The sequence below is a fragment of the Parus major genome, chromosome 4, assembly GCF_001522545.3.
Source record: "Parus major isolate Abel chromosome 4, Parus_major1.1, whole genome shotgun sequence".
Lineage (NCBI taxonomy): Eukaryota > Metazoa > Chordata > Aves > Passeriformes > Paridae > Parus > Parus major.
Window position 1 is genome coordinate 30826005 of NC_031771.1, and position 24771 is coordinate 30850775.

The 24771-nt window shown below is 35.3% G+C and overlaps 1 protein-coding gene across 1 annotated transcript in view; it reads left to right on the plus strand.

The window, feature by feature from the left end:
* Positions 1 to 24771, plus strand: part of TLL1 (tolloid like 1) — a 127734-nt gene that overhangs the window by 52589 nt on the left and 50374 nt on the right. Inside the window, exons 2-8 of the mRNA XM_033513737.1 lie at positions 4401 to 4511; positions 8490 to 8570; positions 10603 to 10755; positions 12779 to 12896; positions 19614 to 19792; positions 21604 to 21709; positions 24592 to 24716. Coding sequence (XP_033369628.1) covers positions 4401 to 4511; positions 8490 to 8570; positions 10603 to 10755; positions 12779 to 12896; positions 19614 to 19792; positions 21604 to 21709; positions 24592 to 24716 — 873 coding nt within the window. The remainder of the gene's footprint in view (positions 1 to 4400; positions 4512 to 8489; positions 8571 to 10602; positions 10756 to 12778; positions 12897 to 19613; positions 19793 to 21603; positions 21710 to 24591; positions 24717 to 24771) is intronic.

Consider the following 24771-nt stretch of genomic DNA (forward strand, 5'->3'; position numbering starts at 1 on the left):
GCAATATTAAGGTGTGATTCTCTGGATGGAAAAAAAATTTTACAACCTACTTATTTTCCTGTTTCTTTTCATGCTTGTGAGCTGATAGGTTACAGGTTGCAAATTTAGCTGCTTTACGTGGCAGTGTTTTGTCTTTTTAAATAAAATAATACCTTTTTGAAGGTACTGTTTAACTGAGAGCTGTTGAGTTGTGTGAAAGCAGATCTGCATCTGCTGGTTAAGTGTCTTTTCCATTTTCACAGCTCCACAAAAATCCTTCACCACTGTTACAGGAAAACATGCCTTTACTGCATAACCAGGTTTCGTCCACCTTTCTGAAACAGATGAATGTGTTTTCTCTTGTTGAATTTGTGTAGGTGCATCATGTTGTGGCCATATAAAACATAAAATTTTAAAAGAAATAAAACCTAATTGGCATGAAATCTGGCATGGCAGGGTATTGTTTTTATCAAGTATTGAACAAAACAGTCTGTTTTCTTTTTTTCTTAAGAACCTTTATAAAATAAAAGCTATTTGAAATGTTTTCCTCTGCAATTAATACAGTCTCAGATTCTCAACAGATATGTCTTAAGTTTATTGTCAATACTGCATTTTCAAATTAAACAAAAAAGACACCTATTTTTGTGATCACTGAATAAATAGGTAGGATAAGAGATAATATGACACAACCTTAAATAAGTAGAGGTACATTAAATTCTGTTTGGATCACTTCAAAAGTTTTCTATCCATATGTTTCAGTTTTGTTTTCTTGCCTAGTCAATTGACTATCAGATTTTTGTTAATTTTGCAGATGAAAAATATGAATTAAATGTGTGAAAAATGAGTGAACAGTTGAACTGATCAAGTCTGTCAGAAGTTCCTTAGAGGGAGTTACTAAAACTCTTAATCCTAACATGCTCTCAGCAAAGCCTTTAATATCATGCCTTGCATACCCAAACAATCCTCTGCTTACTTTCTGTAACATTAACATTGGTTTGTGACATGATGAAGTGACTTCTTCAGATGGTTTCAGGCCATAAAAATTTTAAGGCAGGAGATAATACTATGGTCTTCTGTTGTTACAAAGTATTTTGACACTTAAACTGGCATTCTGAAAAATTAAAGGATGCTTTTAGTAGTTATGGGAGACAACTTTTAAACTTTTTTTTTGTTAATTCTGTTGTGATTGTGCTTTAGGCTTTGAAAGGCAGAATTAATATTCAGTGCAGACATTTAATTGGAAAAAAGTGTAATTTTAAAAAGGAGTTGTGAGCCCGCCTTTTGTCTCAGTTGCTGATTGCTTGGACTACATTGAAATTAAAGAACATCCAGTTAACTGTTGTTTCTTTTGCTAGGTGAAGTTAGATTATTTCAGAAGATCAGAGGTTTAGTTCAGTAGAAATAAAGTGACACTTACTAGATTGTTGCTAAAGTTGAACGAGATAGTTTTGTCAAGGTTTCTGTGTTTTGGCATGTTTATTGCCTTCTGCAAAACAGAATTGCCTTGAGTAAAAAAAACAGTGGCCTGAAGAAACTTCCAAACTTTCCATTATATTTTAATCAAATAATCTTATCTATTTCTGATGTTAGTGCTTATTCATATTTCTTTAGGATGCCAGAGAATGTGTCTGCTGGTAATGGTTATGCGACACATTTATCAGCACTTATTATATTACTGTGGTTATATTATTGGTAAACTCAACCTTGTCCTTGGTTGCTAATCCAAAACTAGCTAATGCTCCAGATGTTCAGCAAAAATAACTTTTTTTTCCCTTTCTAAAGCAACAACTACACACTGCCTGAACAGTAAAGTATATTTTACATATGTACACACAAGATTGGTACTTCTATGTCAGACAATTCACACAGATTAGTATTTCTATTTGTATTTTCATCTTTAAGTGAATGTTACCACAGTGAAGTGGTAAAAGTGATAAAGATGCATCACCAGGACTAGGGCAGATATTTACCAGGTTTTTTTCTACTTTATTATTAGTAGGAAGTTTGATTTGCCTTGAGTTTTCCTATTTCTACATCAGTATTACACACAGAAACCAAAGTGATTTCTGCTAATGCATTTCTGTCAGTGGGTTATCTTTTGTATCATCCATGGTTAATTTGGTATCTTCCTTTCATTAACTCCCAATATCACCAGGAAAGAAAAATGGCCTTGCTACTAAGCCTCAGCACTTCATTGAGTTTGGCGTGGGCAATCTGTGTGACCTCTGCTGGGGCACACTGTGTCTCTATAGACAGAAATGTTAATACTTTCTTCCTTTTACAACTTCTGTTTGTTCAAGTTATCAATCTTTCCATGTGCTTATACAGTGGTCCCTGTTATGAATGGCATTCAAGAGAAACCTCTAGATGACATTTATAAAAGTAAATGATATTTAACTCAACCAGATGGAGACTTCTGGCTTTCTTCCTTCACTGTTCAAAACCCTGATAATTTGAGATTTTTTTTTTTTTTCCTAGAAGCTTAAGGGAAAAGAGACCCAAACATCTTGAGCTGCCACTGGCTTTGTGTCTTGAAGTGATGGTAAAACCATCACTGGTGAGAGCAGGCTAGCTAGGAATGATGTCCCCATTGTGACCAACGTGAGCATGAGTGGCTCTTGGAAGGATAGTGTTCCACAATGTGCTAGAGCTGCCTGAATAGTTTCAATAATGGTCTCGAGTACTTGTGGTTTCTTAGAACCATTTTCTTGTGTAAAAAAGTTAACTATGTGGAAATATTAATATTTGGAGGAGACATGAAATGGTGGTTATATTTTGGATTGAAAATGTTAATTTTTAATTTCACTAATAATTTCATTATTAACGCTGTGTAGATGACCTGGGGATGTTTAAAAGGTATTTTACAAGGCAGGCTAAATGCATGTTCAACATAATTTCTCCTAGTTGCCTTATGTTCAAGAAAAATAATGTAATTTGGAGGAGACAATACAGTATCTTGGAATATTTGAATATACCTATCTTTTTGCTGAAGTAAAACCTCTTTTTTTAAGAGTATTTGATTCAACACCAATGAATGGGAGCATCACATTCTGAGAAATGGCTAACTTTTGCAGGAACACAAAAGTACTGTGATGAGAATATTGCTGGATGAGTGGTCTTTAAATTGTGATATAAAAAACAAACAGAAAAAGAGCATAATTAACAATAAGGTTTACAATCAGTTTGAATGGAGGAAGACTGGAGAGATTGATTTGGTAACAGCTGGACTTTGGACTAGGATATATTTGGGTGGAAATGAAGAAAGAAGTTTGCTGTTGAGCTGTGTAGAAACAACCAAGCAGTTAGTGATGTCTCCCTGGATGGGGGAAAGAAGGGAAGGATTTGAGGATGACACTGAGATTGAATCCAGGGGTTTTGTGATGCTGAGGAAACAAAAAATAGAGCTATTGATACAGAGAGCAGGAAAAGGAGGAATTTGGATAAAGATGATGAACAACCACTTCTGGCTCACTTCTGTTAATTGGTGCATGCTCTGTTGACTTCATTCACAGCAATTGAGAATATAGCTGTTGAGTTCAGCTTTAATACTAAGTTTGAATTGGCAGGGAGATCTCAGGTTAAAATCTCAGCAAAATAGGGCCACTGAAAGTTTGAGGCTATAGATCCCAAATTCTTGGAAGTGGGATTGTATCATGGTCCACTGAGCTGCAGAGATATCTTGGGGAAGATGAAAAAGTGGAAAAGAAAAAACCTGAAAGAAAATAGAGCAAAAGAAAATTAAAAGAGAGAAGGAGAAATCCAACAGAAAGACCAAGGGAAAGTTAAAAAAGATTGGAGCTTTGAAAAGTAAAGAATTTGAAGGCTTCCTAATGGTGAGATAAACTATAAAAGGAAAGCATGCAAATGAACTGAGAGGAAAATAAAAAATAAAGTGTTTTTCTTTTCTCCATTTAACAGAAAACAGATGCACTTAATCATCTGAGCAAAACATAATGCAATATAGAAAGCAACTGAAACATAATAAAAATTCCTTCAAATAATTACTATTTTCAGTGAGATGTTAGGAAATGTAAAGGTTGTGTTTTCTCAGAAATGTATATATTTTAATTCATACTTCAAATGTTCAGTGCCTTTATGCTTTGTTGTATTTACATAGAGAAAACTACATGCTAGAAAAATTAATAATAGAATGACACCACATTTATGTTATTGAATTTAGGTAATGTACAAAGAAACCAAATAGACTAAGATCTTGGAATAAGTTGTCTTTTACTAAGTAGTTTTCTTTTTTTATTCATATACAAATATAGATCAGGAAAATATGTGTGAGATATATATGTGTGTGTGTGTGTCTTTGTTGTATACTTTCCCGAAGGTTGTAAACATGGCATTATATTCTTCAGATTGGCTTTATTGTCCAAATAATTCTTTAATTAAATTGAGCTCTTTTTTATTTAAAGCTGTCTTTTGGGGAGATATTGCCTTAGATGATGAAGACTTAAAAATGTTTCAAATTGACAGGACGATTGACCTTACGCAGCACTCCAATGAAAGACTTGGCCATAATACAGGTATGCTGTTTCAACCTTGTTTTAATTTATTTGTCCTGTTAGTCAATTCTGCCTAGAATGTAGTCTGTATTTTAAATGTGGGAAGTCAGTATAATGTCTTGGATAACATTAGTTTACACTTAGAGAAGTTATTAAACAAAGACCATAGATTGACTTCAGGGAAAAGAGAAGCAAAATATTTAATTTCGTTCCAGCATTTCTGTTTAAAAATATCTTGTTGAACTGAGGAGCAGAAACTGGTAGGAAATGTAGAGTCTACTCTGCAGGTGGTCATGTGGGAAAGGAAATGGTACAAAGCTTTGATTTCATCACTGAAAGTTCCTGGTAGCAGAGCCCAAACACACTATGGAGAACACATGTGGTATCCTGGAGGCAGAATTGGAAGTCTGGCATCACAACCCCTCCTTTTGCTTTTTTGACTGTTTCATCCAGTTCTGTACCCAGACCTAGAAGAAATGCTAGAATGTGTCATCCTTGCTAGATTTGCCCAGTCTAAAAAACATTTTAATACACATTTATTTCTGTGCTATTGTTAACATACAATGCATTAGCACCAGGAGCTGCAATCTGATTAACAGAGACAGCTGGATAGTCAGATATATAAAGAGATTTTATGTGTAAATATGTCTGTTTGCCAGAGAGAAAACATAATCCATGCCTAAATGAATGTCTGTCTAATGACTAAAAATATTTATGTTTTCAGGCTGTGATTTGTAAATTGATAACTGAAAACTTGTAAACTTTCAGGTTATGATACAAAAAAAGCCAACTTGCTGAGGAAAAGTCTGGAAAAAATGCTATTAGAAAATGTAAACATTTATTATTGAAAATTATTATTATTATTATTATTCTGTTAAGCACAATTTATGTGTGCCTGAACAGAGCTACCTTAATTTATTCCTGATATGTGGAAAAAAAATTTTGGACCAAAGAAACAATTTTGAATTTAAGCTTTCAATATTGATATATTTAAAAATATTTGTACTCATTCTAGGTAGATGCTGTAATTAAAGTGTTTTCATGACAACTTGAAAATTTATTTTATGTCCTTTTACATCCACTTGTTTTACCAAAACAGGAAAACTTTTGATCACTTCTAGATCTGGACTGGGTTTTAAAATGTTAATAGAGTTAGTGTTTTCCCTGCTCTCCTCTCTTCTCCACTCCTCCAAACAAATAGTTTTAATTGCCTTCGAAGATACCTCAGGCGCTAGTTTTGTTAAAAAATTGTAGAACATTGGTCACTTCCCTTTAAAGTGGATGCAGCCAAGTGATTTCTTTGGCTTGCTGACTCCAGTTTCTTCTTCCTTTTCTACTTTTTAACTGCAAAGTTATTATTTTTTTAAATTGCCACACAAAAATATACATTTCTAAGCAGTTTTAAAATATTATTTAATATTCTATTACTTAGTTTTTACTTTCTTGCATGTTTTTTGATATGCACATTACCTTTTTTTGTGGATGGTATCCTATTCAGGATATTGAATCACCCTGTCAGGTATTGCTAATATATTTGGATCAGTTTTTTCTACCTTTATTGCACAACAAGAGTCAATGCAATTGTGATGATCAGTGGGACTAAGCTTTAGAGAACAATCTCTCTTAAGTTAATGACTTCATCACTGCTCTCAGTGAGCTCTCAATGTTCTTGATCTTTCCAAAAAGAGTATTGGAGAAGTCAATTTTACACTTCACATATGTAATTTATTTTTCTAAATTTACAAAATTCTTGATGTATAAACTTGACATTGGTTGCTTTTCTCCCCTTAATTCCAAAAGAGAAAATTTCCAACTAGCTCATTAATATTAGGCTGCAACTGGAAAAGGAATAAAAAGAATGTTAGATATCTAATCTAGAAAACAAAATTTTAATCTTGGTTACAGATATAATGATAGTGAATTGTAAGCTTGATTTCTGAACACTTTCTGTTGTTGATTTTCACAGACTAAAGGTGACATCAGGTAGAAGGATTAGACACTTGGTTGTAAACCACCAGGATGAAGTGTGGAGTCACAGTTGTTTCTGCAACTCTAATTAAAATCCTGAGGCTCACAGGCTCTGATACACATTATGTGACTGCTCCTTTTTGTGAGGATTATCTGCCTGGATTTGCAGGGTCAGATAATCTGTGAGCTTCTTGGAGTATGGCTCTGTCATTTTATATTTCATTTTCTCCAAGCAAAATGCATAATCACTGTAAACAGAAACAACAATAAAACTGATAACATTTATGTGTATATTTTTGTAAGTCAAAGATGTGAAAAGTATTTTTGTAAGTCAAAGATGTGAAAAGTATCCTCCTTATCCAGCCCGAATTATGAGAAGATACAGCAAATAGGAATTAAAACTTTTTTAGTCAATGTGGTTTGGCAAGGTAGCATATAAGACATCTTAGAGAAGAGAGTGAGAGACTTTTTCTTTGGTTTTTCACTCAATGAAATACACAGGCTGCAATAAGACAGAAATGAGTGGTTTGGATTTTTTTTTTCCCTAAAAATACAGCATAATACTTTCTTTAAATTACTAATGGATTCTTAAGGGGTTTTCTATTATGTTTGACAGTTGAATCTTTTAATGATTTTTTTAGTATTTATTTGGAATGCTTAGCTATAAGCCTTTTTTTATAAGATGGATGTTAGCATGAGAGACAAATTAATGATGATCAATGTTATATCCTCTGCACTTTATATTATACTTACCATATAACTTATTGGAAAGGAATGTGTTGCTCTATTACCTCATCTATTTAAAATGTTTTTAAAAATTTGGAAAATTTTTCTCAAGGGAGCCAGCAGCTATGTGACAGTGTAATCCAAATAATTAGGCACATTGTTATTCAATGAGCAGCCACACACTCACTTGCCTTATATGGAATTTTCTCATCTGTAATATGAATTTCAGTTGCTGTTTAATAAATATATATTCCACATAGGTATTAAAAGTTTTTATGGGAAGTTGTGAAAGGCCTTTTGAGTGGTGGTTGGAGGTATTAATGGTCTGTTTCTTTCTATCTTTTTACTTTTTCAGCTGTAAAAGTAGTTTAGAAACTGTCATATCCTATAACAAATAGCGACTTGTAAAATACAACCTATTGCAAACCTGTAAAATTACAAAACTTTCTGAGCAGTTCTGAATTATTTAATTTAATTGAACTAATGTAGTCAGTGTTCTTGTTTCTGGTTTACTGGTGTTCGAAAAGCCACTTGTAGCCACAAAAGTTGTATTTGTGAAGGGAGTATGTAACAGGGTGTATCCAGTAAATGCAGAAATGTGTTTTATTTCTGTAAATGTCATGGTAAATGTTAAAATAAACTACTTCCTAGATTAGATTTTCATTGACTGCTGTAATCGCACAGACATATATATATATATATATATATATCTCTGCCAGGTCTTACTGCAAAATACACCAGCGTGAGATGTTTCAAAACCTTAAAAATGCATTGACATCCATTTCCATGCTAGCAAAGATAAACAAATATTTCACAGCAAAATTAACCATATTAAGTTTGCATCAGTTTTGCTGCGTTGGTTTGTTTGTTTGTTTTCTGATGAAACTTTGGCTGTTTGCTTTTTCTCCTTCCTCTCCCTTGAAATGAGAAGACTGTGGCATGCATTCAGGAAATTTCTTTGAGAGTAACCCTTTTAGCTGTCAATCAATATGGCTCTGAGGATGTCAAGGTCACCAGGAAGAAAAAAGCTCCAAATAATAATTAGATGATGTAATTGTCATGACTTGCCTGAATAACAAAGACATGTTGGCTTACATTCATGGAATGCATATTACAAAAATTTTCAGCTAATCATGTGTTTTTATTGAATTGTCAAGAATACTTGAAATGTTTTTATGAAAATTATTGAAGACTATGAAGCTTCCTTTAGGATGCCTCTCTAGGCTAATATAGTTGCTGTATGTGTAAAATTCTACCTTTTTAACTTTTGAAAATTCTTTTCTTTTTTTTTTTTCCTTTTTAAAGGTGGCTTTGGAGAGCATGGAATGTCAAAAAAACGCAGTGCCCTCTATCAGCTTATAGAGAGGATAAGAAGATTTGGCTCTGGTATTTTCACTGTTTAAATTAGCAAGTTGCCTGATGTGATAGTGTATCATGAACATTAATGATGATAGTGCTTTAACACTTTAAAGTCTTTCTGTATCGGCATAAGCAAATTATAAAATTATTAGTGCAAGAATAGTAATGAAGAGATTAGCTCTTTGTTCTATTTTCTTTTCCATTTTCTTAGAGTTCTTCTTCCAGTATGAAATCTGAAAGCTAAACCACATAGTTTTAATGTCATATTAAAAACTGCTTAACTTTGTTTTATGGCTGTGCTCACAGTTTTTGGCTTAACTAATGTCAATACAGTGTCTTTTCACTGCAAGTAGACTATACTGCAAAGCTGCTAATTTTGTTTGTTTCTTACTTTTTTCTGGATCCAGGTGGGGCATTCTGATGATTCATACTGTGTTTGAAGCATTTGTCATGTGTTATGCACAACAGACATATTTTTATATTAATTATACCCTTGTCAGTTTGAATGTAGCTTAATTGAGCAGTATATAGAAATGGAATCCCCCTAATTCTGGCTGAGTTTACACTCTATATTTGATGCAAGAATACATCACTTTAATGTCACTTCAAAAAAGAAAGTATGTGAAACTCCATTGTAATTGCACCGCATTGTGTTAATCAGAGTACAGTAACTGTCTTTGTGGAGGTGATATAAAACCTTCATTCTTTAATGGAGAATTAAAATTTTAGTATTGCATAAATTCTTGTCATCTTTTGGGTGCAATTTGGAATAAATTTCTTGCTTAGACCTCTAAAGAGCAGAGCACCAATAAAAAGAATTTGTAATGGTAAAATGTCTAAATAAACATGTGATGTAGTTCAGTAATGACTGCATACTAAGTGTAAAAATAGTTTTTCTGTAAAGAGTCTGCCTATGTTGCAGACACTTTGTGTGCAATTTGTTGTGTAATTCTCATTTACACACTAGAATTCCTGGTATAATTCAAGTTACATGTTGGTTGTCACAAAAGCAGGGTTTTTGTCCTACATATCAGAGCTTCCTCCTCGCCTTGCACTGTAGCCTCTTCTTCTCTTCCTACTGCTGCTCTCTCAGCCTTGGGGCTATGCCAAAATTCCTTACCATGACTCTGCCCTGGAATCCTCCCTGATTCTGACACAGTCATTAACACTTCAGTGCAGCTGGTACCGCAGGGGATTCTCACAGAGGGAAAATGTGGTCGTCCACTACAGGAATAAGACATAAGGCTTCAACTACACTGAGTAGGACTTGCTAATCACCTTTCAAGGGATCCATTTTGCTCGACCACCCAGATCTGCAAACTAACTTGTAAACTGTTCAGAAGAAGCACCTGATCTGTCCAAGTCCTTGTCTAACTATCCTTATCCTTTTCTGTTCTCACAGTAGGTTTCAGCTGATTTAGAAAGATTCACCTGTAATGGGATGAATGGTGGTAGTATCCCTGAAAGTGGTAGACACTTTTTTCTCTTGTGAAGAAATTCCAGCCATGAGTAAAACCTACCCATGGGGTTCCAAATGTTAGTTTATGAACAATGTATGATTTATTACTGTCCATGCTTTACAGATGGTCATGCTTTTTCCAGATCATATAATAAAAATGAAAGGGGTAGTGAATGTCTTGATTAGTTTGAGTCTGTCCAAAGGCTGTCATTGTTTGCTGGAAAAATCCTCGTTTATTTAAAAAAAAAAAACAGACAAAAACAAAAGCCAGAAAAAAAGAAATGCAAAAAAACAGCGCCAAAACCACAGGGAGTGTGATTTCTTAAATATTTTATTAAATGAGGAAATTTAAATGCACTTACGCAATGCACATTCCAGTTGATAAACATATGTGCAAGACTGTTACCCTAGTTATATTCAAAAAATGAAGATTCAGACTTCATATCTTGGAAAACTTTGTGATGGTAGAGTGTCACATAACAGCAATGTCCTACTTTGAAAGGGCATAAAGAAATCTGAGTTTGACCTGCTAGAAAATAATTTCTCTCTTTTTTTCATGTGTGTGTGTGATCTCATTCGTTGTTTCAATTATTATTGCAGGTTTTGAGCAAAATAATACATCTAAAGGAAGAGCTACCGTAAAATTCTCAGGGAAAAATGAGAAAAATCGATTTCCCAGAGCTGCTACATCACGAACAGAAAGGATATGGCCAGGTGGTGTCATTCCATATGTAATAGGTGGAAATTTCACTGGTAAGCTTTGTGCTTTGTATGAAAAGAGGAACGATAATTTTTTGAAATTGCCTTCCTTCCTTTTTTTTTTTTTTTTTATTTTATTTTTTAGAAGTGAAGTCGTACTATGGAAGTAGAACCCTTCATTAGAAGGGTTTCTGTTGGAACAGGCCTGGAGTACATCTGTTTTGGAAATATTAGTAATACTTAATTGTTTTCAAAAGGCAAGCTATATAATAAAAAAAGTATAACAACATTTTAGAAAGAGAAAGCTCTATTTCTTTACCTAATATTTTTTGTTGTGTATTTGTTTCCATGAGCCTAAGTAACGAAATCTCAAGGAATGTATTTTTTTTTTTAAACAGTATATTTAGCACAAGAATATCTTCAGTTTAACTGGTGTGACATGTATTCTTCAAAACTGACTTCACTTAACAAACTGACTCAAATGTGTTTTGTCATTCCTCAATTTGGTTTTCAGATAGGTACACACAGACATTGTATATGACAAAAGGAAAGACTGGCTGCCCTATATAAAAAAATCTTAGAAGAAAACTGTAGAAAAAGTTACAACAGTTGTTATCCTTGAAAAATGTAAACGGATCAATATCAATGTGGATATAAAAGATAATGTAAAACAAAAACAGAGAAAGGAAAGCAAACAAATAAGGGAAAACATATGAAATATCATCTTATTTATTGCGCGTGATAATACAGGGAACCAAAAAAAGCATGCAAATTCTCACACATTGTATATGGAGAAACCAGAGTCATTCCTTTCAAACTGACAGATACAGTCAAGCTTTCAGTTTGGGTATTTAAACAGTACTGTGACCTTTGCTTTAGGATTACTGTCTTCAGAAATAATCGTAGTAAACTGAATGAAAGCACCATATTAAAGATTTTTTCATAATGAAAGATAAATTCTAAAGCTTGGAAAAAATTGCTTAAAGATAAAAGAAAAGGGCAAGATGGAGTGGAATAGCCTCTATTTTTTAGAATATGGTGTGATTTGAACTTGCCATTTTCATGAACTTTCAGGTTTTGTTGTCTTTAAGTTCTAAAAAGGTTAGATTTTTTGTTTGTTTAATTATCCTATGTTGTAACATGCAAGGTGAGTGTATTTTTGCTAGCACATTCTTGTCAAATAATACTCTTCTTTGTGGATTTTCAGCTGAGAAGAAACACAGATACATTCTCACATGCTGCCTCTGTCAATAAGCCTTGTCTTTTGTCACACAATGAAATTATATTGCTTTGATCTCTGAAGTTGTCTTCTGTGCTGAGAGTTGGCCTGAATGCTCCTGCATCTAGGGGATAGTTCTGGCCTTTTCTGGATATATTTCTCATTTTTAGATCAAATGTCTAGGTGTGCTTTTACCAAATAATGAATTTGCCACTTTTGGTGGATCATTTGTTTTCTGAGAGATTTTGATGCAAAGAACGGGGGACTGGTCCCTGTTCACGACAGCCTTATTTCAATCAAACAATTTTACCAGTATGCCTACTTGCATGGCTTAGATTAAACTGGTGTCCAGACTTGAAGGCTGTAGGATTTTTTTACTGTTTTTTTGTTTTTTTTTTTTTTTTTTTTTCTACTAGATAAATAGCTATGATGTAAAGTTACCCAATTTTGCTTGTTCTTTTTCTTTCTGTTTTTTTTTTCCTCCCCCCAGTGTGGTTCACTTGATAGTTTCATTTGGGAAATTGCTTGGTGAATGTTCTGCTGATGCAGGCACATAAGCAACTCTGTATTTCTTCTGCTATTTTCCTCTGGTGTAGTGTAGTTGTGATCCTTATTGCAGGTTTTATATTTGCAGAGGTGTGCCAGGCAGTGCTAGCCCCCCTTGCAGGCGCACACATTATCACGAACTGATGGCCTGACTATCCCTTTAGCTGGAATCCTGCCGTGCATGGGACCACAGGGACACACAGAGGGCTTTATGATTCAATGGCTGCTTCCAGGCCTATATTCCTAGTCTTGTCTGTAAGGAGGAAGCTGCAGTTAGGGAAAACCTGTGGTTTCACTGGGTTGTTCCTGCAGGCACTCAGCGCGCCATGTTCAAGCAGGCCATGCGGCACTGGGAGAAGTACACCTGCGTCACCTTCATCGAGCGCAGCGATGAGGAGAGCTACATCGTCTTCACCTACAGACCCTGTGGGTAAGTGAGCGCCTGTGGGAACACATGGTCCTGCTCTCAGCCTTTGGCCACATCTGTCAGCTTTGCACTCACAAGGGAATAGATGCTTCACAGGAAATGAATAGATAATTACTGCATTTAAATGTTCTGCCTGGCTTCTAAGTTCATTCAAATGGGTGTGTGTGGTAACTTGGTAAAGCTGCACCTCTTTTGTCTATTTCTAGATGAAATTATCTTAATATAAATGCATACAGATATAAGACTTTTATTTTTTGCTTCCAGTGTTCATATGTGTTGTTCTAAAGGTATTCCAGGTTTATGATTTGTTTATTCTTCAATTTCTCCATGTCCCATATTTACTGTCAAATAAAATATGGACATCTACCCCACATCCCTTTTCCAGCTAAATTGTTGTTTGTAGTAATTTTAACTCTTGTGTTGTTGGGCTATCCATGACCAGATTTGTTTAATCACCAATCTTATGGCAATTTTGCAAATTCCTTCTTCTGGGTCATTCATTTGTGAAAGTGAGCAGAACAGGTTTTATTACTCATGAGTGCAGCTTTCCATTAGTCACCATGTTACGTCTTCAGATATTAATGCTGACAAATGCCTCAGCTATGTTTGCTATTTATTCCACTCAGAATTCTTCATTTTATATAGTGCTCAGTGAACTTCCTAGGTGCACCATGTTTATTTCCTGAGGAGTGCATAGTGCCTGTGGAAATTCTGTCCTTCTGACAGTCACCTCCTGTTTGAGTTGCAGGCTCTGCAGTAAACAGCTCTCCATCTTACTGGCTTCCTGATCATTGGCCCTTTGCTTGTCAACTTTTGAATCATAATAGGATAGAGTAGTGAAAAAAAGTTTTGTGACCTCCTTGCATTGTAGGAATGATCCTGAATGTATTTAATTGATAGCCTGTAAAATTACATGTAGAATTATCTGTTTAAAGCACCCACTGTATTCTTCTTAAGGTATAGGACAACATAATAAAACCTACTCCTTGGCTACTTCTGAAAGGCATTGCCTTTGCCCTGGCAAGTCTCTGAGCCACAGATCCTTGCAGCAGGGGAGCTTATTCCATGGTTTCCTGTCATGTTCTTGTGCCACTGTAGGTCTGCTAGACCCCCCTGAGAAACAGTGCCAAATGAAATGGACTTTTGTTCTGAGCCAGCATGGGTATGATTTTAGTTAACACAACCCATGAGATAGGATTCACCCTTCAAATAAGATTCAGAGATACTGACACACAGCTGGAAGAAAAATAGAAAGAAGGGAATAATCATGATGGTTCTCTTGCACTCATGGAGATAGAAAACAATTTAAACAGAAGACTGTGAAAAATGTGTTTTCAGGCACTTTTGAAAGAGATTTATGGGGGTATCTGCCAAATGTAAATTCTACAACTTCAAAATACCCAAAGCCAAATGACAAAAATATCTCTCTAACCAGAGAACTGTTCCTTAAGCTGCTTGATATTTCATGAGATCAAATCACTTCAGGGGAAGGCTGGATTATAACTAGCTTTACCCAGAAGGTTGGAATATACTCAGTATCCACCTCCAAAGTCTATATTATCCCTTATCGTTAATGTTGTTTTTTTGAAGGGTACTTTGCAAAATACAAATAATTTACCAAGGCTGTAACAAGTTTAAAATAAAACCAAAGAAGAGTGTGGCTATGGAAAGTCCATCACTGATGAAATAAAGCCAGGCCAAACAGAAGGGGCAGTTGAATGATTTTTCTGGGGGCCCAGAGGTCGTTTCAGGAATATCCAGATAAATAGGGATGTATATTTTCTGGGTGAGGAGGAGCTGTGCACTACCCAGCAGCATCCAGTGCTGACGCAGGATTTTCCACGGAAAGAGCCCAGACTAAAGTGACACCAAACCAACTGCAAACACTTTCTGCTACATGGCCAGTCGCATTGAAACTAATCTTCAGCTCTTTCCCATGGCACCCTGCTGTGTTGGTTTGTTAGCACATTGTGTCAGTATTGTTTGTACTACCATGGCAGCTAACATTCACAGATGGCAGAGACTTTATTGTACTTAGCGCTGTTGAAATTAAAAGCTAAATGATAAACCCTGCCCCAAAGAGCACACAGTCAAAACATAACACGTTAAATGGAACAAAGTGGATGGTCATATATGTGGAAATTCAGGTGGCAGTATCTACAAAAGTCTCATATGACAGCATTAGCACACTAGCAAGGGAAGTGTTTCTGAGCCTTTGTAAACAATAAGGATATTTTGGAGCGTAATGCATTACATCTTGAAGCAGTTCATGGGAAGATCATCCCAGAAGGGCAGTGATTAAAAAAGCATATTTGAAATATAGCAGCTGGTTATAAGAGATACGTGACTTTCTTCAAGTTGAGAGGTTCCGTATCAGCGAGGAACGAGAGATAAGTTTTGATTGTCATAGGCCCATAAGACTGCAAGGGATCTCAGAAAGATGTCTAATGTATTCTTAAGACAGAAATAGCTATTCCTGTATCGTTGCTGATACATACTTATCTAACTTGGTTCTAAAAACCTGCAGAACTTACTAATTCACAGCCTTCTAGGAACTGCATTGCTTCAGCATCCTTAATATGAGAAATGTAGGAATTTTGGGCAGCATTGTTTTGTCATGGCTAGGCCAGATATTTCTTACTGCAGTTAAAGGACATTAAAACTTTTCCCTATGGCCATAGAAAAGAAATTCCTTTTACTTTTTGAATAAATCTGTTATATAGCTTGATATTAAGTCCTTCCTCCATTCTGTATTCTTTTAGGCTAGAAAACACCTAATTAATTTAATCTTTCTGGGTAAATAGTGTTTTCTAGGCCTTTAATCACACTGCTCTTTGAGATTCTTTTCAGCTAGTCCACAGCATTCTTTGATAGCCCCAAAACTCAGGCAAGTTTGTCCAGCTGAGTCATTACTTCTGCTGAGCCAGTGCAAGAGCTAATTCATATTACTTGTATTATGTCCTCTTAGGTACCTAAGCACTCCCTAAATGCCTTCCTGTTTCTCAACAGCTGCCATGTTCAGCAGATGGTTGGTTGGGATGTTATTCTGGATAAGAGTCAGAGCTCTTTCTACAGCAGGGACGCTCCATCACTGCTTGCAGTCTCTACAAGGTTTTGCACATCTTAAGATGTCAAGTAGCTCTGTATTTCCCTTTCCAGTTCTCTTGTACAATCTCTTAAAGTTGCTTGTCTAGTTTATTTAACCTGACTTTGATAACAGTTAATTATTAAAATATGGTTTCATAATATAGCTGAATCACTCACTCAGTACTTAGAAATTTTCTAATTAGTGACAGTCATTTGTATCCATAAACTGCAGAAGTGAAATTAAGAATAAAGTATTAAGATACTAGTGTTTGTGATTCTACTATCAAGCAGTGTACACTAGCATTAATATGAACTACAGCAAGTATTTATGCATCTAATTGATTAAGGTAAATAAAACTGTAGTCGGTAACAGATTCGAAACACCCTTTGCTCACTACTGTTTCTCTATCCTTATGTTTTTTCCTATAAAATTGGAAGTGCACAAAGACTCAGTTAGTATACTTCTCTCTATGAAAAGCCAAAAAAGAGCCAGCATACTGGGATGGCATCTAGTCACAATGTATTAATAAATATTATTGTGTACAGGATCAAGTTTCTTTTTACATAGTGGGACAAAAAAGAAAGGAACAATTATTCATAGTGTTCTGGTAGCTCGGCATGCCTTTGATCTCAATTTGTTCTTCATTAGAAGAGTTAAACAACTTTTATGACAAAATTCAGATGACTTATTGCAATTGCTACTGTATCCTCTAAGTGTGTCTAAGTGTTTGACAGATCTGTCTGAGATAAAGGAAATTCAAATCTCTTTCATATGCTTCCCCAAATATTGTAGAGTGAACAAATGAATGTTTTAACCTCTTTTGAACTTGCTAGTGTATTAAAAAGGCATTTAAAACTTAAAGTCAGTGAAACTGATAAATTCATTGTCTGAGGTGCATTGTTGCAGCATACTTCAGCTAAAGAACATGTCATAAAAGGTGCTTAATCATGGTTATAAAAATGAGAAGAAACCAATGTTGTGCTAAATAATCTGTGCCTGGGGAAGGCCGACTCGTGCTCTCAGGTGCTGAATAACCCTGGCAGCTGGCACAGCTTCCCCTCTGGCTGTGGTGTGGCCTGCAGGAATGGTGTGAGCAAGGCACAGGCTGCCAGTCTAGAGCATGGTGCACTGACAAAAACACTGGGGGATGGTTTATAAAAACACACTGGGATGGACAGCTGTTAGCTGAGCAGTGCTGGTTGTAGTACTGGGGTGGACATCATCACTGGTCAGAAAAAGAAGCAGGAGACACTTCTGCCATCACAAGTCCTCTTAGAGCAGTGAATCAGAACATTTAGTAACCACAATTGTATCTTGTTCCCTGACAAAAGGCAAATTTTTCAAGCCAGATAGTAGCCAGTTTCTCCTTTGTAGAGATGGAGTGAGATCTGTGATTGAGGGGGTGTTCTCACCAAGAAAAATGCTCTGCCTCCTAAGTGAGATTTTGTTTGGAAATTTTGTGAACCTCTTTTTCTTGCTTTGTGTAACATAAAGGTGATCATACACGATGCTAGTATGCTTGACAGTAGTTGTGAAATAGTATTACTTAGAAGAATGAACATATTGTTTCATTCATTTCACTTTCTCTTTGTCATTTGTTTCTCATTGCTCACCATCATTAATCAGCTAGACTGATTAAATGGAATTAGAGATTCATAAATAGTTACTGTCTCCAAATGCTGTCTGGTGCAATAAAGATTAAAGAGATGAGCTTTAAAACCTGCCAGTTGATTCAGTTTAAGGGGTGTGACAACTGCTCATACAGCATGGAGATCTTGGTTTTATGTCAAACCTGGGGTCGAACCCATAATATTACAAATTAATTTACTTCATAGATTTTTTTAATTTTAGTTTTCCTTATACTTTGTCTCAGTGCAGTTGTTTAAATTGTTTTAAATTGTGTAAATTGTTGTAGCTTAATTGGATGTATCTGGTGTGCTTGACAAGGCATTCAACCTAACAAATCCTAATGACCCTCTGTAAGTGTGAACTGCTGCTGTTATTTTAAGACTTGGTGTTAATTCTATTTTCCTTGGCATGTAAAGAAACACTCAATAAATTTCTTTATATTTTCTAGGGAGTTCTTGAAATCTGTCAAGTAAACTGTGTAAGGGAACTCTCACTCTCTGGCTGCTTACTTTTTTAGGAGCAGGTTAGCTTTAAAAAAATATTTCCCGATATGTTGGGGTTTAGATATACAGTGTTAGACAATCTAGAGGAATTCTATGTAAAACATTGCTATTAATTTATTTTCTTCTGGAAAAAGCCATCTGTCAGATGAGGTACCCTCAGTTATTAAACACATTTGAGAATGCTCAACCTTTCTTTTTCCTTACTACAAGAGAAAAATGTCAAATTATTTTGTCAGACACCTAAAAATCTGTTTGATTTATGAAATGCCACTAAAAGCTTTCAGAAGTGATCTAAAATACAGCCTTAAAAAGGTATACCATCATTTGGTCCAAAAGAAGTAAGAAGGACAGGAAGAGGAACTGTAGTTAAATTCTTGTTTTAATATTTTGCCCTTGTTATCAATAGCGTCAATAGGAGCAAAGCAAGAGACATCACAGAAGGTATTACTCAGAATAATTTATTTTTCACTTTTTCCTTTATATCTGTTCATCTCCAAAGTATCACTGTGAAAAAACAATATTGACTATATAGACAAATTTTTAGGTCACCAAATAATGTCTTTTCTTGCTGAAGCATGCAATGTATATGAAATGAATAAAATAGACATGTTAAAACTATTGAAAATATGTTAAATGCAATTTTAGGTCTCAATAACCTGTTGATTTGTTTTAAGCCATAAATAATCATTAATGTTCTTTAGTTCTGCATTGTAATTTTTCTCTGTAGAGTTTCCACACAGTGACAAACATGAAGACTCTGCAGAAGTGTTTAAATTGTTTCAAACAAAAGGATTCTTTCTGCCTTTTAAATGTGCTTAGCCTAACTTTATTCTCATCAATCCCTTGCTCTGCCATCATGTGTTGTATTAAGATCATAAAAATTTTTATCTGCAAACTAAGTTCCAGGAATTAAATGTGTTTAAACATTTTGAGTCTCCAAAGTGATTTTTCAGGATAGTAGGTGAATGGTAAACTACGTAAGGTAAATTGGTTGCATGGTTGGGCTTGAAGGGTTGTGGTAAATGGATTGGACTCAAGCTGTGACTGAAATTACAGTATCACAGGGGCTTATCCTGCAACCTGTCATTTTTAACATTTTTATCAATGACCCACCAAGAGATGATGATCCATACTGTCATCAGAGCATCGTTTAATTTTATTCTTTTGCTGAAAACAAGTTCCCATGTCATTCTATAGAATGATTGAAGAGATTGTCATGACAGTGAGAATTCTCTTGATCAAAGCTAACGTATTTCAAGACCCTGAATAATATCAAAAAGGCCCCATTCATATGCATTTTGAATAACGAACTGTTCTTGTAGAAGATCTAGAGTTTGTACAGACACCCGAAATTACGCTGTGCACTTTACTGCTGAATTTTTATATCCTATTTTCTCAAGTTTTAACTGAATTTTCTGTGTGTAGAGATATGTATGTAAACAGATTTTATTGTAGAGATATATATGAAAACTTTCATCTGTGTTTGTGTTATATTTACAGGTGCTGTTCTTATGTGGGTCGAAGGGGAAATGGTCCTCAGGCTATATCCATTGGCAAGAACTGTGATAAATTTGGCATAGTTGTCCATGAATTGGGTCATGTGATAGGTTTTTGGCATGAACATACACGACCAGACCGTGATGACCATGTCAGCATCATTAGAGAAAACATCCAACCTGGTGAGATATTCTGATAAGTATTTTGTCCGAGGGAAGTGTTTTTGGTGTTTCCTTCATCTGCTCAACTCTATTAGAACTATGTGCTGAACAGCTGAAATAGCATTTATGCCTGCTATTCCTCTTACCTTGACTGATCTCAAGTTGATTTACAAATAAAATACTGAAATTATAGTATAACATTTTCCAAAGGTCTGGCTGAGTAGCAAGCCATTAAAATTGAGGGCTAGAAGGAGCAAAATAACAATCATGCTCAAGAACTTTGAAAAAAGCCACTGCTCTTAAGGCTCTTTAAAAGTCATATTTCTGTGCTTGAGGAAGGACATTTCTCTTGTAGGCTTTAGTGAATGATAAGGAGAAATACGTCAGTAGCTGGTAAAGAGGCTTCAACTTGGGAGGTAAGGTGAAGGACTTTGAATCTGTGACAGCCAGGCACAGGTCCTGCAGTTTAAATGTTATTCACCTCACCCTCTACAGAACATGCAGCTTTAGTCAGTGACCTTGGTGCTGTTGAGATAAAGCATCTGAGGAACCTGAGAGCTTTAAACTGTGACTGTCAGCTCTTTGCCACCCTAACTGTTGTGCCCTTGTGTTGGGTAGATAAGATGGGAGGGAGGTAGGCGTGTTTCATTTGCAATGTTCATAAATGCGTATGATCTTTGAGACACACTGATTTTGAATTACAGGAATTCTATGCTCAAGAAAGGGTGAAATCAGGAATTGTCCAATGATAGCTTGAAGTATTTGCTTCTTTAGAAAATATTTTAAAATATATTTGAGATATGATGAATCTTTGCCACGTCATCTAGGACTTGGAAGGAGACTGGCAGCTGACACACACTCCCTTAAGTCTCTAAAGTCCTTAAAGGGCATGCATGTCTAACCTGCTTTCTTGTCTCGCTGTATTTAGTGACTTGTGCAGATGCCATAAGAGCCCTTCCCCTTTTCTTTATTATGATAAGAAAACCAGCTGGAGTGCCATCTTCTGCTGCCTACTCTTCCTTTCAGACTCTCTGGTTTCTGACTGAAACTTCTTCATGTGGTGTGGCATGAACCTGAGGGTCACTAAATGGGATCAGGAAGACATGACCACTGACACATTTGGGTTTTGTTATATTATGCAGCTTATGCAGGTTAAAATGTTAATGTCACTGCAGGGCTTTTTTTGTAAAACTCCAGTGGGAAATATGAACTGGAGCAAGGGATGCTTTGTATTGCTGATGTACTGATTAGGTCAAAGAACTTAGGGTATAGAATTATGAACTAAGTATAATTCTCTTTCTCCTGTTCTGCTCTTGTCAGTTTGCAACAGCCATATCTTGAAAATGTGACTTTGTAGTATCTGCATTACACGAAGCTTCAGAGAGCAGCCTTTGCTGAAGCAAAGTCTCCAGTATCCAGTAGTTTAGTTCTGGATTTAGTATCCAGTTAGACTCTTAGTATGCAGTCTAATGTGTGAGGAGTGTTATTCTGGAGTCTTTGTTGTCAAAACGATTTCTTTTAGGAATTAAGAATCAAACCAGAAAATTGTATGGATTGTACATGAAGCACATCATGATGTGTGGGACCTTCATGTGACAGTTGCATGAGACTAGTCTTTCTGAATCCAAGTATACAAATTTGATGTGTGTGTCAGAAGATGTCTGCCCTGTCAGTTAAGAGGGCGTTATAAAGTCACGCACTTTCTCCCAAATGGCAAAGATTTATGAATGTCAGCAAATTAGGCTCTTTGTTGGTTTTCTTTTCCTGTTTAGTTTTTATCTTTACAGAAAAAAAAAGATGTTAAAGAATCTATAATTATCAATCATTTGTAGGTCAGGAATATAACTTTTTGAAGATGGAGCCTGGAGAGGTGAACTCCCTTGGGGAACCATATGACTTTGACAGCATTATGCACTATGCCAGGAACACCTTCTCAAGGTTGGAGTCTCAGGTTATACCTTTTGACTTTTAATTCTATTCCTGTCTGTGAATGCTAAGAGCTATGCTTGTTTGAAGTATTTTGAAATCCCTTAAAATGTCCCTTGCGACATAGTATTCCTACAGCAGTCAAAGCACAGCTTGTTTATTTTAACTCAAAATAATTTAATTATATTTGAAAATGCATTTCTTTTCTGTTCAGTTTCAAAGCAGCCTTTTGATCTTTCTGTAGTTCTTTACATTTTCAGACAAGATAAACTGGAAACTGGATCATTTTACATGATACTCACTTTCTTTTTTTGTCCACAAAAATTTGAATTTAGAAAAATCAAATGAATGAAATGACTAGGAATGTTATGGGTAACATGACCTGTTCTCTGAAAGACAAATCTCCTTTGATGCATAGACTTTCATAACTACGTATTATGCAGGTAGAGCACAGGTTATTTGGATATCTACCACACAAGCCACAGACTTTTGCTAAGGACTGTAGTCAAGCATTTATAACAGAGGCTCCAGCCTCCTCTCTGTTATTTTTACAGATTGTTACGGTCATCAAAACCTTATTATAAAGACTTCTCCCGGTTTTGCTCTGTCCTGTTGCAGGCTGATCCATTCTCACCTCCTTAGTAACTGATTTGGGTTCTCTCTGAAAGGATGCAGGTTGTGGGGAGCTGTACAATGAACCGATTCCATAAGTCAGCCCTACTCAGGAGAAAAACTGAAGAAGTCTCCTATTATATTTCATCAACTAATTATCCTCTAAAAATACCAGAGAAACGTAAAATTAAATGAGACCTCCAAAAACACCCAGCAAAAATTATTAGTTTTGAAAGTTATGTGCTTGGGTGGTTTTTTGGGTGTTTTTTATTTTTTAATTATTTGTTGTTGTTGTTTTATTTTCTTTTCCAATTCATGCATTTTAAAGCAAAAATACTAGAAAATCTGCTACTTTGAAATAAATTGAAGGCTACTAAAACCTTGCCAACTTTTGAAAGTTTCTTTGGTTTGTTCTCTCAGTATAAATGATATTATTAAATAAAAATCCAACCAAGGGCTGTATTACTCAGCATACACATAATTCACCCCTGGAAGAGCATGGGAATGAGCCACATGAGGTAGTTATTAGTCACATTGCTTAATCCAGTTACACATACCAATACCTTAAGGAAGAGATTATAAGAACCTGTATAAAATAGAGTAATTGAACAAGACAGAAGTCCCTTGAGTCCTAGGGCAATGACAACATCAAGGTAATTTGATTTGTTGCCCCTGATCTCACCACTTTTCAAGCTGGCAAAAACTGATAGTGCCATGAGTAGACATGCCCTGCCCCAAGGTACAAGGGGGTGTTACTTCATACTGTCTAAAACCAGCAAAGCCCTGAGGCTGGGTATTGATTTGCACTAATTCATCCTGCAAGCGTGAGTCATGCACAGTGAGGCATATTGCCAGCTGTTTGTTAGACTTTGCTCACCCAGATAAGTAGTCACAAAACATCATGAAGCTCTAGTCCTACACAGTGATTTTGTTCATGCTGTATTAAAACTTGCAGTATGTTCCTTCATTAAAGTGCTAAGACGCTCAAGAGAGGATTGTTTTCAAAGTTTTAAAAAATATGAGAAGCATCAATTTGATGTTGTGCTGAAATTCAATGGAAAATTGAATTATAATTTATAGATGCAATCACTTTCTAAAGAATAATGTGTCTTAGTTCTAGAAACTGATTAATGCCATATGTAGTTTATTTCACTGTTTAGGGTAACATTCTGAGATGATTCTGTCTTTGCAGAATTTCTGGTGATGCCTCAAAAAATCTGACTGGATAAAGAGAGCAGTATGTATCTGCAACACTCAAAATGGCTCATTTATTATAATTTAAAAAACATTTCTAAATAGTATTCCTAACTACAAAGATCCTTGCTGTTCATTAATTTTTGGATCTATGTTATGTCTGAAAGTACTGGTTTTACTTTTCAATAAAAGCCCTGCAGGTATACAAGTGAAAATTAAAAAAATTAAATAAAAAGAGACTACAGAATCATATTCTTCTGTTAACTTCTATTTTATGGGATTTGAGTGCTTTTAAATTCTTCAACATGATAATAGAATGTAATTTTGTATCTTACGCTATTAAAATTTATTTTAGAATACCAAAATATTTTAGATCATATTTAAAATCTGGGAAATTTTGAATAAACTGCACATTTGGAACAAGTGTGCTTTTCTATGATGTCTTGTCATTTAAGGTTAATGTCACTAAAATCACATATGGTAAGTTGATATATTTTATTGTGAGGCAAGTTAAGGCTGGTAAGTAAGCATTTCTGTTTTGAAAGTGTCAGCAGCTAGAGTGGAGTTAAATGTCTTACAACACTTAACACAATCATGATTGGCAAATGTTTTTGACTTTACCTGCTCTCACTTGTAAGTCAGACTATAGGCCTTCTCATAAAAACTTTGTTATAAATAGAAACTTTGTGATTAAGAATTTTGTGCTAAAGACTAACTTATGTATTTTAATGCAATTTTTAATTTTTTTTCCATGTAGCAATAACTTAACAGCAGTGTCTTTTCCCTGTGTAGTCTTAACAGTAGAAAGAGATCTTCTTCGTCTTGTTTAGCAGAAATATAAAAGCTGATATGTTAATTAATGTACTGAGAGAAGATTCTTTTTTGGTAACTTTACATAAAGTTTGCCAACCTGAGGAATTTTACGGCATGCTGTCTGAATTTAAAGTGCTGTATTTTACCCTCCTATTTATGCCATATGTAAAAACCAGATTTACAAAACAGGTATACATTCATGGAACTTGGAGAAGTTTTATGACAGAAACCTGATAGGGGTTTTTGGGGTCTATTTTTATTTTTATTTTTTTTAGGGGCATGTTTCTGGATACCATTCTCCCTTCCCGTGATGACAATGGTATACGACCTGCCATTGGCCAGCGTACCCGTCTAAGTAAAGGAGATATTGCACAGGCAAGAAAGCTGTATAGATGTCCAGGTATTGCACCACAAACAAACAAAAAACACATACTAGCAACTGTTTGACTTGTTGT